This window comes from Mya arenaria, chromosome 2 (assembly GCF_026914265.1).
Source record: "Mya arenaria isolate MELC-2E11 chromosome 2, ASM2691426v1".
Taxonomy (NCBI): domain Eukaryota; kingdom Metazoa; phylum Mollusca; class Bivalvia; order Myida; family Myidae; genus Mya; species Mya arenaria.
Window position 1 is genome coordinate 63,297,125 of NC_069123.1, and position 24,535 is coordinate 63,321,659.

The 24,535-nt window shown below is 36.7% G+C and overlaps 1 protein-coding gene across 2 annotated transcripts in view; it reads left to right on the top strand.

The window, feature by feature from the left end:
- Positions 1-24,535, top strand: part of LOC128243290 (neuronal acetylcholine receptor subunit beta-3-like) — an 84,148-nt gene that overhangs the window by 47,048 nt on the left and 12,565 nt on the right. For both annotated transcript variants that reach the window (XM_052960978.1, XM_052960972.1), the window contains exon 2: positions 14,728-14,921. In XM_052960978.1, the coding sequence (XP_052816938.1) occupies positions 14,728-14,921 (194 nt within the window). The remainder of the gene's footprint in view (positions 1-14,727; positions 14,922-24,535) is intronic.

Consider the following 24,535-nt stretch of genomic DNA (forward strand, 5'->3'; position numbering starts at 1 on the left):
GTCTTAAAGAACAGACAGGGGAATATGGGAAGTTTTCTCTCTGATCTCCACGCAAAATACAACACGAATAACCATGTTGGGTCACAATCTTACAAAATCAGTATAAAATGTGTCTCATAAAAGTAATTACAACGGAAACGAATGGCAATGAAACATTTCCAGTGCGTTAGATCGTATTGCTGTTTTCTTTAAATAGTTTCGATATAAACAACAATAATGAAAAGTAAACGAAAGCAATTGAGTTAGAATCAAGTTCTGAACAACATTGATATCGTCCTCCCCAAAAGCACACAATTATACGTGATAAATAATTGGCGCATAACATGTGTAAGAAAAAGGTTAAGAACATGGACTTTTGATGTCAGTAAATTTAAAAAGCAAGAAGGAAAAAGAAAGGGTCAGAAAGTATCTGACTCACTGCTTCAAGGAGCGATTGGTCAACATTGCTTTCTTATGACGATTGTAAACTTACTGGTCTTGCAAGGCCCATACGCTGTATTTCAATAATGCCACTGAACTATGAAGACATGCCCATAAGCTTGAATTCAAACAACAAAAAAACAACGCTGGGCCTTATAGACATTTCAAACATTTCGAAAATGTTTTACATATTTGATAACCGCAGCTTACGGAGCACACAACGCGACAGAAGTCATATGCTTGAAGATTGGTATATGATATATAACGCATGGAGACGGTCAGCAAAACAGTGGAGTTGGCTGAGTGGTTCAGTTAGAATATGGAAAAGCCAAGCATCACACTTGTCCAGTCAATCATAGCGAACTGAATCATGTAAGGCTTATATGGGCAAGAGCTTATTATAAAAACAACTTCTAAATAAATAAACCTTCAGTACTTAACGACCAGATGCAGACATTAAAGAGATTGGGAAACATGTACACATGTACTTGTACAATACATGTGTGCGTGTGTGTGTAGCTACATGGCATGTCGTTCCACAACCTCTCTTATACTTACAAATTCCGGGCTGACAGTTTTGATAAGTCGAGGCCAAAAACAATTGTTTTGCTTGATTAGATTATATGTGTGTCTTGAAATAATAAAGTGCTCGACAATCAGATACAGGCATACCATTAATCAATTAACAATTAATATGAGTATATGTTCTAATGGCATTTAGATATGGGACATCGCGCGCATTGTATTTTTCTGCCATAAATTTAATCTCGTTTCCTGGAGGTAATACAATAAAATGGAGACAATTGGGTTTAAAATAAAACATCCTGCAATTCTCACTAATGATCGTTTAGAGAAATATATAGTTTCTAAAACAAGTGAATCTATAGTAGTTCTGCAATTATGCCATACCAAATTGTGTTCATGTTTAGCGACTTTCCTTGGTATGCAAATCTATTAAGCTATCCTGAAAAAAACTAGCCTCTGAAAAAAAACGAATACCAAATGAGTAGCATGGAGAGTTTATGTAGAGTAAAAAAACCAGTGCCTCTTTAGTCCATTCTGGACAATTCTCAATTGTAAGACAGATTTTCACTGCAAACAATTTCAAGTAAAGCGTTTACGTATGTCTGTTGACATCACACAGAATGCAACATTTTCTGATACCAAAGGCCAAAACTACTAGCACAAACCATGAAGCATTCACACTTGTGTGCTGGTATTGGAAATTAAGGTAAAAAGTAATAAAACCTATCCAGCAACATCGTTTAACATATAAAAAATGAGGTTTTCGATCGGGAAGCGCACACCCTTTCCGCCTGCGTACGCTTAACACAGAAACGATGGATGTCGTCTTACTTGATCAACATGGATATATATACATGATGTTATTGAAACAATTGGCTGTGCGATATCGTACGATACACATATTAATCTCTATCTACATCAAGCCAACCGAAACATTCCACACACAAAGAGGCATACCATTTGTGTTAACTTGTGCTTAAATTGCTGTTCAATGTTTTTCGAATATATAATGTTATTTTATTAAAAAAAATGAATGTTTAACATTAATACGATAAAACCATACAGCACATTACGTTTTAGTTTGATACATTGCGCCATATCATTAATACAGCACCGGCGTAGCCTTTGGTAGGCCGGTTACATTGCGTATGCCGTTTACACGAAGAGCATCTGAAGCAGTCTGAATACAATCAAAGTGCTGAAAGCACTGATGGACTAGGGCTTCATTTAGGGGAATGTTGATAACCATGTTCTAAGCATTAAACAAATCGGCTCACATCACAAGGGGTCACTGTTTAATGGGCTAGCTTAAACTATAGACTAAAACTGCTTGCAAGCTGCAAAGGAAATTTTAAAAGTGTGGGTAGAGGGAGGGGGGGGGATTAAAGTGTTTAATCAGATAAAGTCATAGTTCTTTTGAAAATCTCAATGTCGTTAAATCAGACCTAAACAAATTAATTTACGTGGTTGGCGTATGTTAACCAAAGTACACATAATTGTTTAATTTGATTAAATCATTTCATATCAAAGGTTTGTTATTTGCAGTTTCAGAGAAGATTTTCAATGATGTAATTATATCCTATATAGAAAACCTGTCACCTCTTTTTCAGGGGAGCTTTAAACCACAGGGCCATACTTTGGATAATATTTGTAAAAGACATAAATAAATGCAACAGTAGGCCATTCGTGTATTGTCCTCTGTCTCCTGTGTCCTGGTAGCTCACTATCTCAGTAGTTGCAAATGGTTGTAGGTTCATGATTCTCCTGGTCATTGGTCATACAGAAAGATGTTGAATGTAGAATCAAGAAGCTTTCATTTCAGGCACTCCGAATTGAATAGATTTGTAACATTTGGAGTGCCTAGAATTGATACAGGTTACTTTTTTCAAATCTATGATTTAGATTGCAAAGTATAACTTATATAAATAAATATATGTTCTTAACTTCTAATAAGTAATTAGTTAATTTGTCAACTGCGCACCAAAACACTGAATCTGTATGTATACGCAAGCTTATGCATCAGTCAATTAATTTTAACCATGCACCCCACCCCCACGGTCCAGGGAATAGTGGGGACTTTTACTTTCGGTCAAGCCAACCCAAGCTAAAATCCCCGCCCTGCAGGGATGATCTGATGGCATAGTCCCCACCAAATCCCCCCAGCACCCAAGGGACATTAGGTTAAGCCACATCCGCACTGTATTTTCCACGAAGACCCGATACTGCGGGGCCACCTGAAAGTAAAAACACGGCCCATTTCCCCGGTATAGCCCCGGATGTGGGGACCCTGGTTACAATTGACTGGTGCATGCTGATCCATAGTAATCCAATCTCATGCCAAGACGATTTCTGGTCTGACATCTCCAGGTAAGTTATTCTTAAGCATAAAAAAGCCTGGACAGCTTTTGAGAAAGACTGTTGTGAGGTAAAATCTTCATTACTTCACTATGCCACAACATTGGGTGATTACTGATTTTCATTCTTGGCGAGGAAACAAAAAGTGAGCTCAAAGCGTCTTCAGAAAAAGAACTTTATGCACCAGTCAAATGTAACCACGCCCGCCCCCCTCCCCTCCAGGTCTGGGGAATACTTTGACTTTCAGTCCAATCAATCCCCTATAAAATCCCTGCCCTACCCTGCGGGAACGAACTGGTGGTAAAATCCCTGCCAAATAACCTCGCAACCCAAGGATCTTAGGTAAGGGTAATTCCCCGCTATATTTTGCTGGAAGACAAAACCACAGCAATCATCAGGCACTGCGTGGACACCGCTGAAAGGTGAAAACACTGCCCTTTTCCCTAGTATACCCCGAGGGGGTGGTAACAATTGACTGGCGCATAATAAGAGTAGAAATCAAAAGTGAGCAGGCAAATGGCGATGGTTTATCACACAATGTCATTGAACAAAATGTACTTACACTGAGAATGGCTCCAAGACATTTCTATGCACATAGGTACACACTCATCATATTCATAAGCCAGATGCTACGCACATATTCATACATTTGGCTTCATTTAAAATGAAACTTTATAAATAAGTATGCGCATATTTGATATTTCTTTATCTCCATTACACAAAATTGAAATCACATGATTTTATCAAACGAACTTGTATTGCTTGAAATTCTACGTGTCAAATTAAACAAGCTATCCACGGTAAGACAATAAATCCGTTTGATGGTGGTAATCATTCAATGGCGACTTTATTGATAAATTTCTTCAATATAACACGTATAAAATTCACATCATCAGCATCCGGAAGTAATGATAACATGTACATGTGTGAATCATTCGACCGCTCTGATCAGAGTGAATGAGTCAATACAGTAGACTGGTACCCGAATTTACTTTTCCTCAAGAACACAAGTTATAACGTTATACAGGTACGCGGCATATGGTTTTTTATTTTACATTAATAGTATTTAAACAATCAATACCAAAAATCATGCTGTATTTAAAAAAGTGCTGAGTGACATGCAATGATTAGTTAAAAATAAACTTTGTATTTAAAAAGAAAATGTCACGGCAACATGCAAATTATGTCGAAAAAAAGAACAGCCCTGTTAATAAATTAATACCAACATTCTATACAAAGGATAACAATACTTTTTTAAAAAAACAACAACAAATATCTTGGTTGTTTACTACTTAGACCGCAAGCATGATTATGATTTACGTACCCAAAAGACATATCGAATGCGCGACGGGCATCGTGGTTAGCTGATACTGGTCTCTTTTCGGATAAAAGAGAAAGCGGCTACCAGTCTATCAATCAAGAGCTTTGAACGAAAAATGTCGATGCGTACTTTTCCAATATGTTCATATTCTTATTGCATTTAATCAGACCGTATGCAAGAACATTCATGTAGTTAACCCGATTAACTCACTCGCTACATACCCATTTCTTGTGCTTCATTAAAAGAACATACAATTAGCTTGTCTTGTTAGGAGAACTATTTTTATTGGATGTTTTCATTGTAATCAGTTCTGGTACTACTTTGATTATTCAAATTTGCTAACGGCAATCTAATCAAAATACAGCGTATGAATACATTACGTCAGTGAATCCCCAGATTCGGCTTGAAAATGCAGACATCGCGATTACGGCTATAAACTAGGCCACAAGTGCCCTAGTCCAAAAAGGCGATCGAATAGTTCCCAATAATAATGTGTTTGTCGTTTGTCGGCCAATCGACACACGGTTGTTAACGCCGGTGATTTTTGGATTGTAGCCCGGCATTCGGAACTCCTCGGCCATTTTTATCGAAAACAACCTCGGATGTATGCCGGCACATCAGAAGTAATTCGTAAATTTTTGAATTATATCATTAATAAAAGTAGTGTTTTACCGTTAATTGATCTGAGTTTAAATTGATTGCCAGTGAAGTGTATTATTGTAAACATAATAAAGATACCCAAGAGTAAAGTCATTAAGTTTAACTGCTAAATAAAATTGCTATGCGATCTACTTGCAGCGGACTTAAACGTACCACTTTTTGAGTATGAAAACCTTCCAAATACATCCGAGGATGTTTTCGATAAAAATGGCCGGGGAGCTCCGAATGGTAGCCCGGCTTACTTTAGCGTTCGCCTCTAAAGCAAATAAAGTGAATAAACATATAAGTCCGTCCATCTGCTAGCTGAAGGGGAGTAATTATAGTACCCCGTGTTTGCTCAAAATCTCCTCCATCGATTGAACTTGTTTCATATGATCAGTTCACCAGGTTCATGTCCGGATCTTATCTTGGAATCTCGTCAGCTTAAACAAATTCACAAAAACATTCAGAGTGTCTGAACGTTACATGCCGAGTTGGCAATTTTCTGTATCCATTGTATTGCCAAATGCAATCATGAATATAAAGCCGGTGTACACGGTCAAATTTGGTTTGCAAACCTTGTGCTTAGTAAACAGTCTTATTTATGAAGTTGTATTTACAAACCATGGACGTTAACAAACAGATGAGGTGCTGTCAATGTTATCATATGACGTTTTAGTTTAAATAATATATTATTTCTTACAGCAATAAAAGTTAAGACGAAGATAACGTAACTTATATAAGGTGAAATATATAAATGAAACAAATCAAAATATGACATTTCAAAGTATATGTATTACGAAATAATTTACACAAAACTACCAACCAAACTTATTTTATTTCCTCTCTAAAAGCTATAATGAATTGATTTCATAATATAATTGCGAGTTGTATCCTAAACAAATTCATGAAAGATACTTTGATAAGTAAGTCAATTGAAATGAAAGTTATTTCTACATTCACTCATTCTTATCAGAACCGTTATCATAAAACCCCAGAATTACCCCGGAAACGTATAAACAATCAATAATGTCTATTTTACCAAATAATGCTCGGTTCTATTCCGTAACCCTCCCCCAAGGGTTTCGCCCCATCAACATGGTACAACTTGCAAGGTGTACATCGGCGGTTTATCGTGTACTTTTAGTGTGTAAATGCCTTATGCGAGTTTCACGGCGCATCACCATAAATGGCCTGTGCTTCTCCCATTCCTCAAACGCGAATTATCAAACAAACGAGATATTTTCTCCGACAAAGACCGTAATTGAGAAATGTTTTTTCGCACACAAGATTTATTTTCGTGCAAATGTGCAAACCCCGCGCAACTATTATCATATCAGCATCAATGTCTATTGTTTAGGAACGAACATATCACGTTTAAGAATATAAACAAAGATTTTCCTAAGTAATACGGATACTTGCAAATGTTTATAACAGTATATTTGCAAGAAAATTTGAACATTGATCTTAAAGCTTATCAATTTAAACCTTGAATATTAAATCTATAAGAATGTGGTGATCTTTGCATTGATAAGTATAGATAGTTTGTACCGTACATCTTTTGACGGTTTGTACCGTAAATCTATGGACGGTTTGTACCGTAAATATATGGTCGGTTTGTACCGTAAATCTATGGACGGTTTGTACCTTAAATCTATGGACGGTTTGTACCTTAAATCTATGAACGGTTTGTACCGTAAATCTATGGACGGTTTGTACCTTAAATCTATGGACGGTTTGTACCGTAAATCTATGGACGGTTTGTACCGTAAATCTATGGACGGTTTGTACCGTATATCTTCGGAAGGTTTGTACCGTAAATCTATGGACGGTTTGTACCTTAAATCGTAGGACGTTTGTACCTTAAATCTATGGACGATCTTTGCATTGATAAGTATAGATAGTTTGTACCGTACATCTTTTGACGGTTTGTACCGTAAATCTATGGACGGTTTGTACCGTAAATATATGGTCGGTTTGTACCGTAAATCTATGGACGGTTTGTACCTTAAATCTATGAACGGTTTGTACCGTAAATCTATGGACGGTTTGTACCTTAAATCTATGGACGGTTTGTACCGTAAATCTATGGACGGTTTGTACCGTAAATCTATGGACGGTTTGTACCGTATATCTTCCGAAGGTTTGTACCGTAAATCTATGGACGGTTTGTACCTTAAATCGTAGGACGTTTGTACCTTAAATCTATGGACGGTTTGTACCGTAAATCTATGGACGGTTTGTACCTTAAATCGTAGGACGGTTTGTACCGTAAATCTATGGTAGGTTTGTACCGTAAATCTATGGACGGTTTGTACCGTAAATCTATGGACGGTTTGTACCTTAAATCTATGGACGGTTTGTACCGTAAATCTATGGACGGTTTGTACCTTAAATCTATGGACGGTTTGTACCGTAAATCTTCGGACGGTTTGTACCTTAAATCTATGGACGGTTTGTACCTTAAATCTATGGACGGTTTGTACCGTAAATCTATGGACGGTTTGTACCTCAAATCTATGGACGGTTTGGACGGTTTGTACCTTAAACCTATGGACGGTTTGTACTGTAAATTTATGGACGGTTTATACCTTAAATTTATGGACGGTTTGTACTTTAAATCTATGGACGGTTTGAACCTTAAATCGTAGGACGGTTTGTACCTTAAATCTATGGACGGTTTGTACCTTAAATCTATGGACGGTTTGTACCGTAAATCTATGGACGGTTTGTACCGTAAATCTATGGACGGTTTGTACCTTAATAACGGACGGTTTGTACCTTAAATCTATGGACGGTTTGTACCGTAAATCTATGGACGGTTTGTACCTTAAATCTATGGACGGTTTGTACCTTAAATCTATGTACGGTTTGTACCTTAAATCTATGGACGGTTTGTACCTTAAATCTATGGACGGTTTGTACCGTAAATCTATGGACGGTTTGTACCGTAAATCTATGGACGGTTTGTACCGTAAATCTATGGACGGTTTGTACCTTAATAACGGACGGTTTGTACCTTAAATCTATGGACGGTTTGTACCGTAAATCTATGGACGGTTTGTACCTTAAATCTATGGACGGTTTGTACCTTAAATCTATGTACGGTTTGTACCTTAAATCTATGGACGGTTTGTACCTTAAATCTATGGACGGTTTGTACCGTAAATCTATGGACGGTTTGTACCTTAAATCTATCGACGGTTTGTACCGTAAATCTATGGACGGTTTATACCTTAAATTTATGGACGGTTTGTACCTTAAATCTATGGACGGTTTGTACCGTAAATCTATGGACGGTTTGTACCTTAAATCTATGGACGGTTTGTACCGTAAATCTATTGACGATTTGTATCTTAAATCGATGGAAGGTTTGTACCTTAAATCTATGGACGGTTTGGACGGTTTGTACCTTAAATCTATGGACGGTTTGTACCTTAAATCTATGGACGGTTTGTACCTTATATCTATGAACTGTTTGTACCGTAAATCTATGGACGGTTTGTACCGTAAATCTATGGACGGTTTGTACCTTAAATCTATGGACGATGATGGTGACCCCTACATTGATTAATATAGATTGTTTGTACCGTTAATCTATGGACGGTTTGTACCTTAAATCTATGGACGATGGTGGTGACCATTGCAATGATTAATATAGATAGATTGTACCTTAAATCTATGGACGATGGTAGTGACCCCTGCAATGATTAATATAGATAGTTTGTACCGTAATTATATGGGCGATGTGTGTACCTTAAATGGAAGATTAAGGTGACCCTTGCATGGATTGATAAAGATGGTTTGAACCGTTAAACTGTGTATGAATGTGACCCCTCCAATGATGAGTTATGTGACCTTATGTAAAATATTAAAAAAAAGTTTTGTTTATATCAAGTTTGCATTAATCATATCATGGCAGTTCTGAAATGGTCGGTAATTTTGGGATTGTAAGTCATATGGCAAGTAACCATTAAATGAATCTAACGTTAGCGCTAGAAATTACCGTTAGCGTTTAATTTTAAAAGCATTCAAACACAAACAAATATTTGGTAAATACTCTCAGCATATCGAACTGTTAAATCCCACGATTTGGATAATTTGTTTCTACAGTAAATGGAATGTTAAACCAATTTAATGATACCTCTGTTGACTATTACCGTTTTCCCATAAATAAGCAACACAGAACAAGTTGTTAACTTTGTGTTTTTCAATCTATTCAATCAAATTACAATTGGTAAATGATGTACAAAAAATCGGAGGAAGTGAAATTTACATAATGGATTATCCTTGCAATGTTTTTCGAAACCGTCGGAATAAAGAGATATTTTCCTTTCGCGTTATACCGAATCGTCGGATATGTGACAAGATTTAACACATTCGCTTCCCCATGTTGTTAAAATTGATAATCTAGTACAGTTTACCTTCTCAGCTGATGTTTTCCTTTTGTCTGTACTTAAAACATTGTCAAAAACATCAACTTCCATCAACACGAGAAAACAGCGTTCCTTAGGCAAAAATGAACACTTTAGGTGTCTCATGCACTTTATTTCTTTATTTTTAACCTGATTATGTTTTATTCTATTTTGGATCAAAAAAAAAATGATATAAATATTGTATTCACACAATTTATTGTACAAAAGGACTTATTTTCAGTTTATAGTGTCTAACATGCAATTCAAATTGTACACGATTGTGAAAATCTGATTTTGATTCATATACAGTCTTAATAAATGTTAAATTACATCCTTGTTAAACCATAAAAGGTGTATTTACATCTAAACTGTATGATTTGTAGACGATGTACGTTCAACAAGTCTTAATAAACTGTCTATTCTTTTCGTCGTTAACGGACATGTGTACCATACACAAAATTAATAAATAAAACCCCTTCATGACCATTGATACTGGTTTGATCTTCCATGGACATAGATTTACCGATCGTGTACTTTTAACACAAGGATTAAAGCTACGCAATACTGCAATCAAAATCAGTCGAATAACTGCTAAAAATGTCCATGGCTTTCTTACTTTGTATATGGACGCTTAAAATATACTTTATTTTTTGTTTTCAGCTTGCGGTTCCAGACACATTTTGTGGTTGCACTACATTAAAAAAGATTTATATAAAAAAAAGATATGACCAAATCTAAAAAATGAGCGAGAGCAATACCAAATGAACGCTCATAGGCTAGATGCTATAAAATATCGTCTTGACAATTTCTCCACTTACTCGTTTTCCCAAATCCAGTATAGTATACGTACAGTCCATGAACAGTGTGATGGTAGAATACCAGCAAGATACCACTCGTTACTGATGTTTACCAAGTAAAATTGAGAAGCTGTAAAATTGGGTACAACTTCTTCACCGAACTCTCATTGGCTATGATATCAGACACCATCTTGGCAAATTCTCTTCTAACTTGCTCTCCGTAAATTTAAAAAAGTAAACGTAAGGCTTTGTTAACCAAGGATGACAGTAATTTCTCCAATTTACGTTATAATCATATATGCTAATGAAAAAATGTCAAACTCTACAAATTGTATCCGTTAAATTGATTACGGTATCTGATATCCAAATATATGACATAAGAATGCCTGGTGAACCAACTTTATTTTGGTATCAGTTTAAATGGTTTTATGAGAACAAAAATACTATGTACTATGTAAAAACATCCGATATTGTGGTTTACAAAAATAAAACTTTTATTGTGTTTAGATATTGCAAAATAGAAATCTCAGAAGTATTTTTTTATATAAAACATTACAATAATATAATCATAAGTGTGTATTTGGTCATTTATCCCATTCACAAATTGCAACAAAACCGAAATTGAAATATAAATTTCGTGCGCACGTCATCACGAAAATGGATTTGTCGTGACTGTTTAATAAAGCAAATTCTCTGCATATTCTTTGTTGCATTATATACTAATTATTTTCCTTTTTTAACTAAGAAGTTATGGTTTAAGTGTTTTTTAAATACAATTATTATTTTTACAGTGTTATTTTCATGCAATATTTGAATTGAAACATAATGCAAATGTTATGATACCGATAATTGTTAAATATGAGTACATATAGGATATTGGTCCTATATATGATATTTATTGATGAATCAACAAAACCACAATAGGGTACACTGTAAAACATAAATACAGCGTTGGCCAACAGCGGTGCACGTTTTCTTTTGAATCAAAGTGTATACTAAAATAATCGTTGGGTAAAATGTTTCAGGGAACCAAGGTATGCCTGGCTAGAAAGCACCAGGAATTCTAGTTCGAATAAGCATTGAATTAGGAAAATATTCAGCGCTTGTGTCTCCAGTAGACAAAAGTGATCAATCAATCTGCAGACGAATATTTTGCTTGTTAGTAAATAAATGAAAATAAAAGATATCAAAATGAATATATTTTTAGTGTATTATTAAATCCAGTAGCATGCTGATTGCCTTGCAACCATGCACGTTCAATCTTCATAGTAAAAGCTTAAATCATAAATCTTAAATATAATTCAAGCAATCTTTAACGAATATCAGCGTCCAATTCTCTAAAACTGGTTTTCTGTTTTGATTAGTAAATCTTTTCCTAAATCGATATTGATTCGTCCATATTTATCCAAGGATAAGTATTAACCAATTTAACCATTTGAATATAAATGCAATCGACGATGGTCTGAAGTATCTTCCATGGCCAAGAGTGTAAGATAGGTTCATTCCGACCCGAGCGTAGGGTGTTTTGCGGAAACAAGGTTTCTCCCGCCTCAGTCAAACAAAATTAAGTAAAAATGTATTTTTTGCTGGAACTCTTTTGTGCGTAGTGAAAATAAATGCGTATAGACATGCAATAATTCGTGGATATATAATACAGTGATTCAGATCTTGTTAATAGTCAAACTGGTCTTCATATAGTTCTAAGGAGAGTGAAGCATTATTTCTTGAAAGATGCGTGAAAACCTTTTTTTGGTGACATTTGAAGCGAGAAAAAATTATTTAGCGTTCTAAATATTGCCACAAGACAATGTTCCCATGATGCTACAGACGACAGTCTTCAACAAGGGAGGTAATTACAATGTGGTGACCATTAAAAAAGAGTTCCATAAAGGCATTTTATCTTCGCCCGTGGGCAAGATAAGAATTTTTAGCATGGTTAAATTATGGGATCTACTTATCTGAGTTGGGACAAATATCGATCTTTTTCCGAAAGTTATTTTTTTAGTTTGACATGTCTTTTTTATTTTGGTTATATCGAATGTGCGTAATCTCGATGCATTTCCCGAGATTCCAGCGACTTCGAGATAACGAGGTTTGACTACCAAAAGATGGTCAGCATAACAAAGTGTTGTTGTGTTTTTCTAATTAATTGCGTTTACTATCCTGTTTCTGACATTACCAAGACAGTCATTTAGAAAAAAACTATAGTCACATTTTCATTATTTCAAGAATTTGGAGAATCAATTAAGATTAATATATAGAATGCTGTTTTAAAGGACGTCACCAGATCAAATCCTAGAAACAAATCCAGTCGTTTATTCAATAGTCTTTATCCAATTGTTATGAAACTTTGTCGGAATACACGTTTTCATGTTTCTTGAAACAATAATAAATATGGATTATCTCCGATCAAAACCTAGGTCACGAGGTAAAATCTTAGAAAACACACGCATATCATTAGTCCAACAGTTTTCATCCAATTGTTATGAAACTTGTCTCGAACAATTATGAAAAGTCACGGGATTTTTCGCCCGAAACCACTTTTAAGTCGAAAATGAGAAATGAGTAATTTCTGACAGTCCTATTTTTCCGGATAAAAGTACTGAAGAGAATTATGGCAAAAACTAGAAGGGCACTTGTTTATGAATCAGCTAGACATTTGGTGAAGTTCAAGAATTTATTGAAACATTTGTATTCAAAGATATACATCACTACAATATTCACAATTACCGCATTATTACGACATCAACATATTTTCAAAACCATTCTAAATTATAACTGAGAAAATAAATGAAAATTATTTGGTTACTATGGCAACCATTATTAAAAAGGGCGTTTTGGGGGTTTAATTTTATTTAAATATACAATAAATGTCATCTGCAGCATTTAATAATTATTTATTTGTTAATTGATATCCTCAAACCTTACTGTAGCAGTTGTATGTATTTGATATTGAAGAATATGTCAAAACAAATGAAAACTGTTCTCCAAGTACAGCAGTTAATTGACAACTACACCAATTTACCTCAAATGTGACTTTATGTAAAAAAGTATGTAATACACGATGTCTTATTATAGAATGTGTGACTAGCGGACTTTGTCCATGTAGTGTTTATTGTTTTATTGTCCCTGAAGTTTCTTATTGTTTTCATAAAAAGAAATGTCTGCAACATTTTTCTTGGTATTTAAAAAACTTCAGTGAAAATGATGACAGCAATGAATTACGATTAAGAGCATTCGTCATATTGTGTAACAAAATTACAGATTGCGACAGTCTTAAACATGAATTCAATCCAAAAGCCTTTTATTGTTTGCTCAAATATATCACATGAGTCCAATTGATGTGAGAGGTAACTCATTAATCATCACTGATGGTGACATTCACGCAAAGAAGCGTTTTCAGTGAATATCACGTCAAGATGAATAAAATTTCTGGGTGCGAAAACGAGCGTTTGTTATAAATTAAAGATCAGTTAGCTGTTATTCGAAAAGGAATAGATATTCAAGATGAACTCTATGGCTATATAAATATAATGCACCTGCTAATATTTAGGTTTAGAAATCTTATAAGTTCTGATTTTGTTTCCTTAAGGCGGTAGACACTAATCTAACATAAACGCTGCTGGTTCCCGTTAGAGGTGAGGCTACCAAAGCGCTAGTTTTCTTTTGTATACTTTTGATATTTAAAGTCGACAGTTCAGACTTAATAAAATGCTTTTATATGACTACGACCGCTGTCATACTTATCCACTTTGAATAGAATAGAATACATTGAAACCGTCCACATGCATTTTGTGTTCAAACTGAAAGTTACCATGTATCTTATAAATATCTCTATCTCCATTGGTTAACTGTTATAACAATTTATATCGGAGTGGTTCGTTGTCAAGTCAACTGCGGAATTGATATGTTACTAAATTCGAATGATGTATCGCGTACAACAAGTTATTTGGTAATGATATCAGTTCTAAGCTGTCTTTAAATTATTATTTTTGTAAAACTATCAAATGACAGAGTAATGTCATCCTGCTTAAATTAATCGTCGACACTTTCACCTTGACCTATGCCTAGCTTTTCAATTATCGTATGCGGTTATAGTTTTCTGAACACCCAAAATTTCACTTAAAAATATTGAACAATTTAGGTGAACATTCACAAACCGTCTATAGATTGTGGAAACGCTCCTAATATGTATGACTTGACTATAGTTTCATTTGATTAAGATTGTAAACGTGCATCTATTCCGCTATTTCAGCGTTCATTCAGACGTGCCATGAGAAGCGGCTCATCCGGACGCTACTGGATGAGTATGAGGCTCGCGGCCGGATGGGGCGGCCTATCGACCTTGAGAACAGTACACTGGACGTATACTTCGGCCTTACACTCATTCAAATACTCGACCTTGACGAACGCAACCAGGTCCTCTCTACAAACGTCTGGGCGGGCTATGTAAGCTACTTTATTAATATTTATAAACAAATGGAGACATACATTAATTGCATTGTGTGCTTCCGTAGAAACACTCTTTCAGAAAATCTTAACTTGTTCGGTGTTAATATTGATTTTGCAAGTTTGGGTTTAAACGTTCTAAAGAGTGATTGAAATAAGCGACAATTTATGAGAAATGTGGAAAATGTTCGATAGATATAAGGTCGATACCAGGTGCGTACTTGCCGAATCATGGCTGCCTTTTTCAGTACTTGCTATGCTGCTATGTATTGCAGATAGATGCAGTGTATAGGATAACAAGGGGAGTAACTATTCATATGCATATACGAATGGCATACTCGAGTTGTCTGTACTATAACTTACGCTAAGGGCTTTAATGGTACCCTGTGGTTCTTACCTTTTAACATACGACAGGTATGCGCGTGGGAATGTAGTGATTTTCAATAGACAACTGGCCATAGGAAATTGTGAACCTGTATTCATATAGACGTAAAAATAACACCTTTTTACTCATTTAAAAATTATATTTCCTCAAATATTTTCTAAATGAACACTGACATTTTATTTCTAACTGCGTCATCAAAATGACGTCACAAACATACTTTCTTTTGCAAACTGATTTACGAGCTAAGGTGGTGTGTTTGGAAGATGAATATCCTATCCTTAAATTCCGATGGCTGTTAATCTGCAGAAGTTCTTTTGAACTGAGTAATTAGATGATTACGTGATCCGGGTGGAGAAACGTTCAATACAATGTTTGTATATTATACAGTACAAAGTGCATATTTATTCGGTATTATAATTTTTAGTTTGGAATTATAAGATTTTTTTTATTTTAAAAAAACAGACTGAGTTTGAAAATCCGGTGCCAGTGATCTAGGACATGTTCGGGCTAATTAACGCGTTAATGGGACGCACACCTTAAAGGGACGCACACATTAAAGGGACTTACTCATATTTGGTAAAATGACTATTTTAAGACGAAATAAAGTGTGGCGCAACATAAGGATTGCCAAGGCTAAGATACTGACGGCTGGCCAACTTCAACAAATGTTGCTCAAATATTGTCTCTAAAGTCCAGGTTGAAAAGCGTTAGTAACGCTTTTCAACAAATGGCTTAAATATTAATTTATCCCTCAGTTAATGTTAGAGTCGAGGAGGGCGACCGTTTTTTCTCAGTTTTCTTATTTCATTCTTGACTGTACCGGCGTTGATTCGCTTCCCAATAACATCAGGTTTTAAATACTTTGATTGTATTTTTTCAGCAATTTCGGTATCAAAGAGTGAAATGATTATAATATAAGTGTTTTCAGATGCTTAACAGTGAAAACAAATGGTCTAAGGACGTTAGCCAGTCCCTTTAATACTAATACTGTTCACCGACAATAAGATCTATAGAGACGAGATATCAAAATAATGAAATTCCAGAGGAATCATGTGTAGATCATTGTTTTAGATCTCATTTGAAATTAGTTTCAGAGCTCAGCATGAATCATAGAGAAAAGGGTTTTAGACTTTCAATGCATATCAAACTGTTCTACTTTTGGATCTGTTTGCTAAATAGATCAGGAAAGCCATCACATAGAGTTCAAGACTCAAATCGATGTCAATGGTTTCTTCAAGTTTGTCTTTTAAATCAGTGAAAGGCTTAAACTCAAATGTTGATATTAAATGTAAACAGAACATTATTTGAGATATTTCCACAAGCTATTTTTGCTGATGAAATAAATTTGACTTGTTTGCATAAAAGTTAGCCTTGAAATTAGTCAGCATCCAATTTGAATACGAACTTTATTACTAACACGTTATTCTGTCCTTATTGAACAAGTTATTATTCGTATATTATATCTATGAACCTCAGTTACCGATCTGACAAATGTACTGTATAATATATATATGTGACATTAAATATAGTAACGTTTTACTTCCGATTAATTCCCACCAAAACGGGTATTTTCTTTTCTTTTTGTTCCGTATTCGTTATCCTTTAAGCGAAATGGCACAACTATTTTGGCTTGATCGACCCTAGCATTAACTCACTTGCTTGATCGATCCTGGGCGTACTCACATGCTTGATCGACCCTTGGTGTACTCACATGCTTGCTTGACTAGAGTCGTACTCACATGCTTGATCGACCCTTGGGGTACTCACATGCTTGCTTGACTTTAGCCGTACTCACATGCTTGATCGACCCTTGGGGTACTCACATGCTTGCTTGACTTTAGCCGTACTCACATGCTTGATCGACCCTTGGTGTACTCACATGCTTGCTTGACTTTAGCCGTACTCACATGCTTGATCGACCCTTGGTGTACTCACATGCTTGCTGGACTTTAGCCGTACTCATATGCTTGATCGACCCTTGGTGTACTCACATGCTTGATTGACCTAAGCCGTACTCACCTGCTTATTTGACCCTGGGCTTACTAACATGTTTGATTGGCCCTGGTCATACTCACATGCTGGATCGCCGCTAGCCGTACTCACAGGTTTATTCAACCCTAGCCGTACTCACATGTTGGATCGACACTAGCCGTACTCACATGCTGGATCGACACTAGCCGTACTCACATGCTGGATCGACACTAGCCGTACTCACATGCTGGATCGACCCTAGCCGTACTCACATGCTGGATCGACACTAGCCGTACTTACATGCTGGATCGACACTAGCCGTACTCACATGCTGGATCGACACTAGCCGTACTCACATGTTGGATCGACACTAGCCGTACTCACAGGTTTATTCAACCCTAGCCGTTCTCACATGTTGGATCGACCCTAGCCGTACTCACATGCTGGATCGACACTAGCCGTACTCACATGTTGGATCGACACTAGCCGTACTCACAGGTTTATTCAACCCTAGCCGTACTCACATGTTGGATCGACACTAGTCGTACTCACATGCTTGATCGACACTAGCCGTACTTACATGCTGGATCGACACTAGCCGTACTCACATGCTGGATCGACACTAGCCGTACTCACATGTTGGATCGACACTAGCCGTACTCACAGGTTTATTCAACCCTAGCCCTACTCACATGCTGGATCGACACTAGTCGTACTCACATGCTGGATCGACACTAGCCGTACTCACATGCTGGATCGACACTAGCCCTACTCACATGCTGGATCGACACTAGCCGTACTCACAGGTTTATTCAACCCTAGCCGTACCTACATGCTTGATCGACCCTAGCCGTACTCACATGCTGGATCGACACTAGCCGTACTCACATGCTGGATCGTCACTAGTCGTACTCACATGTTGGATCGACACTAGCCGTACTCACATGCTGGATCGACACTAGCCGTACTCACAGGTTTATTCAACCCTAGCCGTACCTACATGCTTGATCGACCCTAGCCGTACTCAAATGCTGGATCGACACTAGCCGTACTCACATGCTGGATCGACACTAGCCGTACTCACATGCTGGATCGACACTAGCCGTACTCACATGCTGGATCGACACTAGCCGTACTCACAGGTTTATTCAACCCTAGCCGTACCTACATGCTGGATCGACACTAGCCGTACTCACATGCTGGATCGACACTAGCCGTACTCACATGTTGGATCGACACTAGCCGTACTCACAGGTTTATTCAACCCTAGCCGTACCTACATGCTTGATCGACACTAGCCGTACTCACATGCTGGATCGACACTAGCCGTACTCACATGCTGGATCGACACTAGCCGTACCCACATGTTTGATCGACACTAGCCGTACTTACATGCTTTATTGTTACTAGCCGTATCCGCATGCTTTATCGACACTAGCCGTACTTACATGTTGGATCGACACTAGCCGTACTTACATGCTTTATCGTCACTAGCCGTATCTGCATGTTTTATCTACACTAGCCGTACTTACATGTTGGATCGGCACTAGCCGTACTTACATGCTTTATCGTCACTAGCCGTATCCGCATGCTTTATCGACACTAGCCGTACTTACATGCTTTATCGATCCTAGCCGTACTTACATGCTTTATCGTCACTAGCCGTACCCACATGCTGGATCGACACTAGCCGTACTCAAATGCTTGATCGACACTAGCCATACTTACATGCTTTATTGTCGCTAGCCGTACCCACATGCTGGATCGTCACTAACCGTACTTACATGCTTTATCGTCACTAGCCATACCCACATGCTGGATCGACACTAGCCGTACCCACATGCTGGATCGACACTAGCCGTACCCACATGCTTTATCGTCACTAGCCGTACTTACATGCTTTATCGTCACTAGCCGTACCCACATGCTGGATCGACACTAGCCGTACTCAAATTCTTGATCGACACTAGCCATACCCACATGCTGGATCGACACTAGCCGTACTCACATGCTTGATCGACACTAGCCGTACTTACATGTTTTATCGTCACTAGCCGTACCCACATGCTGGATCGTCACTAGCCGTACCCACATGCTTTATCGACACTAGCCGTGCCCACATGCTTGATCGTCACTAGCCATACCCACATGCTTGATCGACACTAGCCGTACTCACATGCTGGATAGACCCTAGCTGTACCCACATGCTTTATCGACACTAGCCGTACTGTCATGATGGGTTTACACTTGCCGTACCCACATGCTGGATCGACCCTAGCCTTACCCACATGCTGGATCGACACTAGCCGTACCCACATGCTGGATCGTCACTAGCCGTACCCACATGTTGGATCGACCCTAGCCTTACCCACATGCTTGATCGACACTAGCCGTACCCACATGCTGGATCGACCCTAGCCGTACCCACATGCTGGGTCGTCACTAGCCGTGCCCACATGCTTGATCGACACTAGCCGTACCCACATGCTGGATCGTCACTAGCCATATCTACATGCTGGATCAACACTAGCCGTACCCACATGCTTTTTCGACACTAGCCGTACTGTCATGATGGGTCGACACTAGCCGTACCCACATGTTGCACTGAACGTCAATCATTTACCAATAAATGTTAACCAGATTGAATATTTGAGAAACGGAAACTTAATGTAGGTTTAAGTTTATTTTATTCACCATTTTAGATAATGCGATACCCAGAAAAACTTGGCGGCTAATCTTTCTTATGTCATACTGTCATGTAAGCAAAATCAGCAAGAAAGCTCTACTTACATTTTCAAGCTTTTAGAAGATTTTATGCCAAGAAATAGGACACTTCATGTATTGTTTAAAGCAGATAATATCAGAAAAAAAACCATTTCTTTGTTATCCAATGGCCATTGGTGTTCACGTCTTAAGAAATTTACCAGATGAAATCAGACTGAAAGGTGTGCCGTGGTTGGTCTTATAATTTAATTATTTTTGCTTGATTTTGAGGAATGCTGCTGTATGTTATTTTTTGCTGCGAGTTAGACGGTAGAACTGTTTTTATTCGGTTCTAAACTTTATGTTTTAAGTTTTTTGCATTGAAGATATGAACTGTGCATTCTAGTGTAGATTTTTATCATGCAAAAACATCAAATCACTTTTCGGAGGTAATCAAGTCGACATGAAAACTGATCGTAAACTAGTCAGATCTCTAAAAGGGCAAACAAAAAAGGACGGGGATAAATTAGACATTGATGGGTCGATATTATTTTTTTCAGTAGTAAATCAGTGTCATGTTTAGGCTGGAGGCATTCGTTCTGTATTTTTGTAATTCGTTATGCTCAGCAGAATAATTCCGGCAGCAACCGAGCATGACAATATATAGATAAACCATCGAATCGTTAATATCAGGACCCACAAGGAGTCAGATTGAGACTGATTTCAGTATCTTTTTTTAGTGCTCAATATTTTATTTTGACGAATGGTAGGCAGCATTTCTCAAGTTTTCCACTATATTTATTTCAGTTAATCAGCAGTCAGCTATCAGTGACTTAAATCTGGTGTTCACGGAGATGATATGTCACTGCAGGTTTAAGTAGATATCAATTCGTGTCTATTATACGTTTATATGCGATTGGTTTGCATTAGTGAACATGTTTGTATGTGTACAAAATGAATAATGTAAGAGGAATTCTATGTTTAATGTAAAATTAGCAATGGTATGAGAGTAATAAACCTTTATGTTAAAAAGAAAGAAGAAACAAAATAGCAAGCACTTTAAGGTTAGTAAATATCTTGATCATATTACCGTATTAAAATAAAGTATATATTAACAAAAGGACCCATCCGCTCAACTACCTCAAGTACGAAGTTAATAGTCCATCCATCAGTTATCTACCTTTACCGTTGCCAACTGACATCCAAATTAACAGGGTACATACACTGGCCAATCTACCTCATTTTGAGGTCCTCTGGAGTGAGCGTTCTTCAGATATTGACAGGAAAAAATCAACTTAAGGTCACCAGGAACTTGACATGTGACCAACTGACCTCAATACCTATAGAGTTCATAATATTCTGGCTATGAAAACCCTGCCTCCCAAGTACGAGGTCACCCCGATCTTGAACTTTGACCTTGAACGGTCTTGAACAGCCTAATACCACGACCTTGACATTGACCACCTGATCTAAAAACCAATGTGGTTTATTTATGAAGATGTGTAGTAGTGAAATATATGCATGTATCAATAAACCAGGACCCAAACCGATCGATAACTTTCGCACTTGTTTACTGCTCGGCCCAACTATGAAATATTCAGCGTCCTCAAATATCACTATTTGCATTTTATATTCATTTTCTGAGACTTTTATTCGTATTAAATTCATGTATGTGGACCATGTATTGACATTTATTGTGGTTTTAAAATCGTTGCTTAGTTTCCATGCTTAATTAAAAGAACTCATGGACAATGGTTAAATACTAAATCGTATTTTATTACTGAAAAGTATCCACTTCATATAAAAACGTTCTCAAGAAGAAACAATGTCTTGTTTTAAAACATTGTTGAGAAATATTTAGGCCAAACGCTTTCAAAGACTACAAAATTGGTTCGATTTTAACTAAAATATCTGAAAAAAATGCCCACCAAACATACTGCATGTAAGCCATAGTATAGCTGTGACAGTATTCTTTTTAATAAAACATGTTTATAATTCGTTTGTCAACGAGTTTATTAACTCTTAAAACTAATTCATGGCGCCCTTTGATCTTTCTTGTGAAGTAATATATGCCAATATTACTTTATATATACATTTATTTATTTGCTGTATAAATGCAAAATATATATTATAATTTTGAATCTGTTACAATTTAGAAGTAATTTCTATTATTTATCATAAACGAGATTCATTGGCATGACAAACTGAATGCATATGGAATTAATTTAGAAAAAATCTCAGTAATTTTGCTGCTGATGTTGCTGTTGTTGTTGTTAAAACATTTCTTTAAATAATAGCATCCTCCACTGCGTACACAAATAAAAGTTACCCTTCAAACAAGCGGTTTGTCCTTGATCTTCAAAACTAATTTTCTGTCGGAATGTTTATACATTTAATGTTTGCACACTGTTGTTTTTTTTCACCGCTTTATGCGCGTATTGTTTTCGGAAAAAAGAGATTTTGCTTTGTTAATGACAAGCCTAATGTCACGTTCATAAATCAATGTAAATAGCAGCTGACAAAGAATTGAACAGATCAATCATTTTGCTAGAGTCTTATCTATCTTTTAGTACGATAAGAGAGCATAGAATTTCACAGAAAACTGAAAACAAATATAATTATTCATGAACATCTGAGAATCAAGAGGACTCTAAATATCAAAGTATCATGGTAGCTATGTAAACGATCATGTGATGAGTGTGAAGAACAGGGGCAACTTTTGCCAGCTGCTGCTTTGCAGAATGAGGGGGGGGGGGGGTCGCTTGAAACGGATTCAAATTTTCATTAAGGTGTAGTAAAAGTGTATATTTTCTTAAAAGCTGCAATTTAAAGCGACCTTTATTCAGTTTGGTTGAGATTTAGCATTTTAGGGCCTTTGTACAGGTTAACGTTTATAGTCAAGGCGTGCGGTGTGGTCCTCGCGCCCAATGCCTTTGATGCAAATGAGCTGTATAAAACAGTGTATTGGTCTCATATCTTGGAATTATAATCAACAAATCGCAGACTTTTACTATATACATTTCATATAGGTCTTATTACCTTGCTTTCCAAACATAAACTGCTATCATTAAGTCTTCCACTTGCTAGTATCCAATTTCCACAGCGGATATACTCCAATCGAAGTCCAAATTACGCCCTTTTAGATGTTTTTAACTTAGAAGTTAAGTCGGCCATACACCACCATCGGTTGCATCACTCATGCGTGCCGTGATCAGCTTTTCTAATGTACCTCAAAGTCGTTCCATTAACAATTTGTTTGTGACAGCGGATTTGATGACCACCTAACATGACTGTTTACATAGTATGATTAGAATCAACTTGAAAGGATGATGTAAAAAATATTTTCCTTTACATCTTGAATTCTTTTGGACAGACAAACTATTTTCGGAAACCCTTTTCGTATGCATTTTACAATTCGTATCTGTCAAGTGGTGCATACTTTGAAGACATTACCCGTCGTCAGGAATTCGTAGTATGAGGTGTATCTACTTCATCAATTTGCTTTCTACTCTAAAATCAACTTCATGCCATTACAGTATAATTTATATTCCAGACATTAAGTGATCATGTTTTGCTGTAAAAAGAAACACTATAGATATTTGATTTATGTTCTGATTACAAGTGGTTTTAACGCGTTTTTATAATTGTTTTTATCAACGACTAAAGAAGCTAAGCATGTTACCTTTCAGATGTAAATAGCCTCGGTTCGATATTGAAACTGTTCATGGACAGATATATTATACGTAAAGCACTGTCGGCGTTCTTAGCATAAGCTAAAGCAGCATTCTCAGGGGGTCCAACGTGAAATGTGTATTTTCACCTGGTAAGTAAGTTATATCACCTTTCTCACAATATAAATACGCCTACCCGGAGACCACACGTGTAAGCGTCTCTCGGTTTTTTAACCTCTGTTTCTAGAGGACTTTACAAAAAAGTTATTGAATGTATAAACTGAACGATTGATTGTTTACAAAGTGAAAATAGAAAATTGCGTGACTTGAAACTGTGTTTTCGGCCCAAGTTAACCATTCTTGTACCTGTTTAAGCTATTTGTTATTGAATATTTGCATTATTGATCTTTTCGACCGCTACTGCACTTACATAGGTATTATAAGGCCGAATTTTTCATGTTTAAACACCTTTTATGTTGGGCGACGAAGTTTTATGCAGATTTTGTGTGAAGCAGAATCAGAATAAGCGTGCTTTAAAGCTGCATTTTCACAGATGAAACAGTTTGACAACTTTTTAAATTATCCTGGAACGAGCCATTTTTGCGAAAATCCATGGAAACCCGCTATATAAGACTGCCGACAAAAAATATATATTTAAATTCAAAAATTTATGTTTTATGCATTTTTTTTAAATCGTTAGTAACGGTTTTAGCTATAAAACATTATTATTTTAACGGAAATATGAAAATCTGCGATCTGATCTTTGATTAATAATCTTTTAATATCAGTTTACTATTACTTACGCAAATAATTGTTCTTACCAAGACAAAAAATAAAAAAAGTTGTAAAAACTGAATATCTGTGTGAGTGCAACATTAATAGCG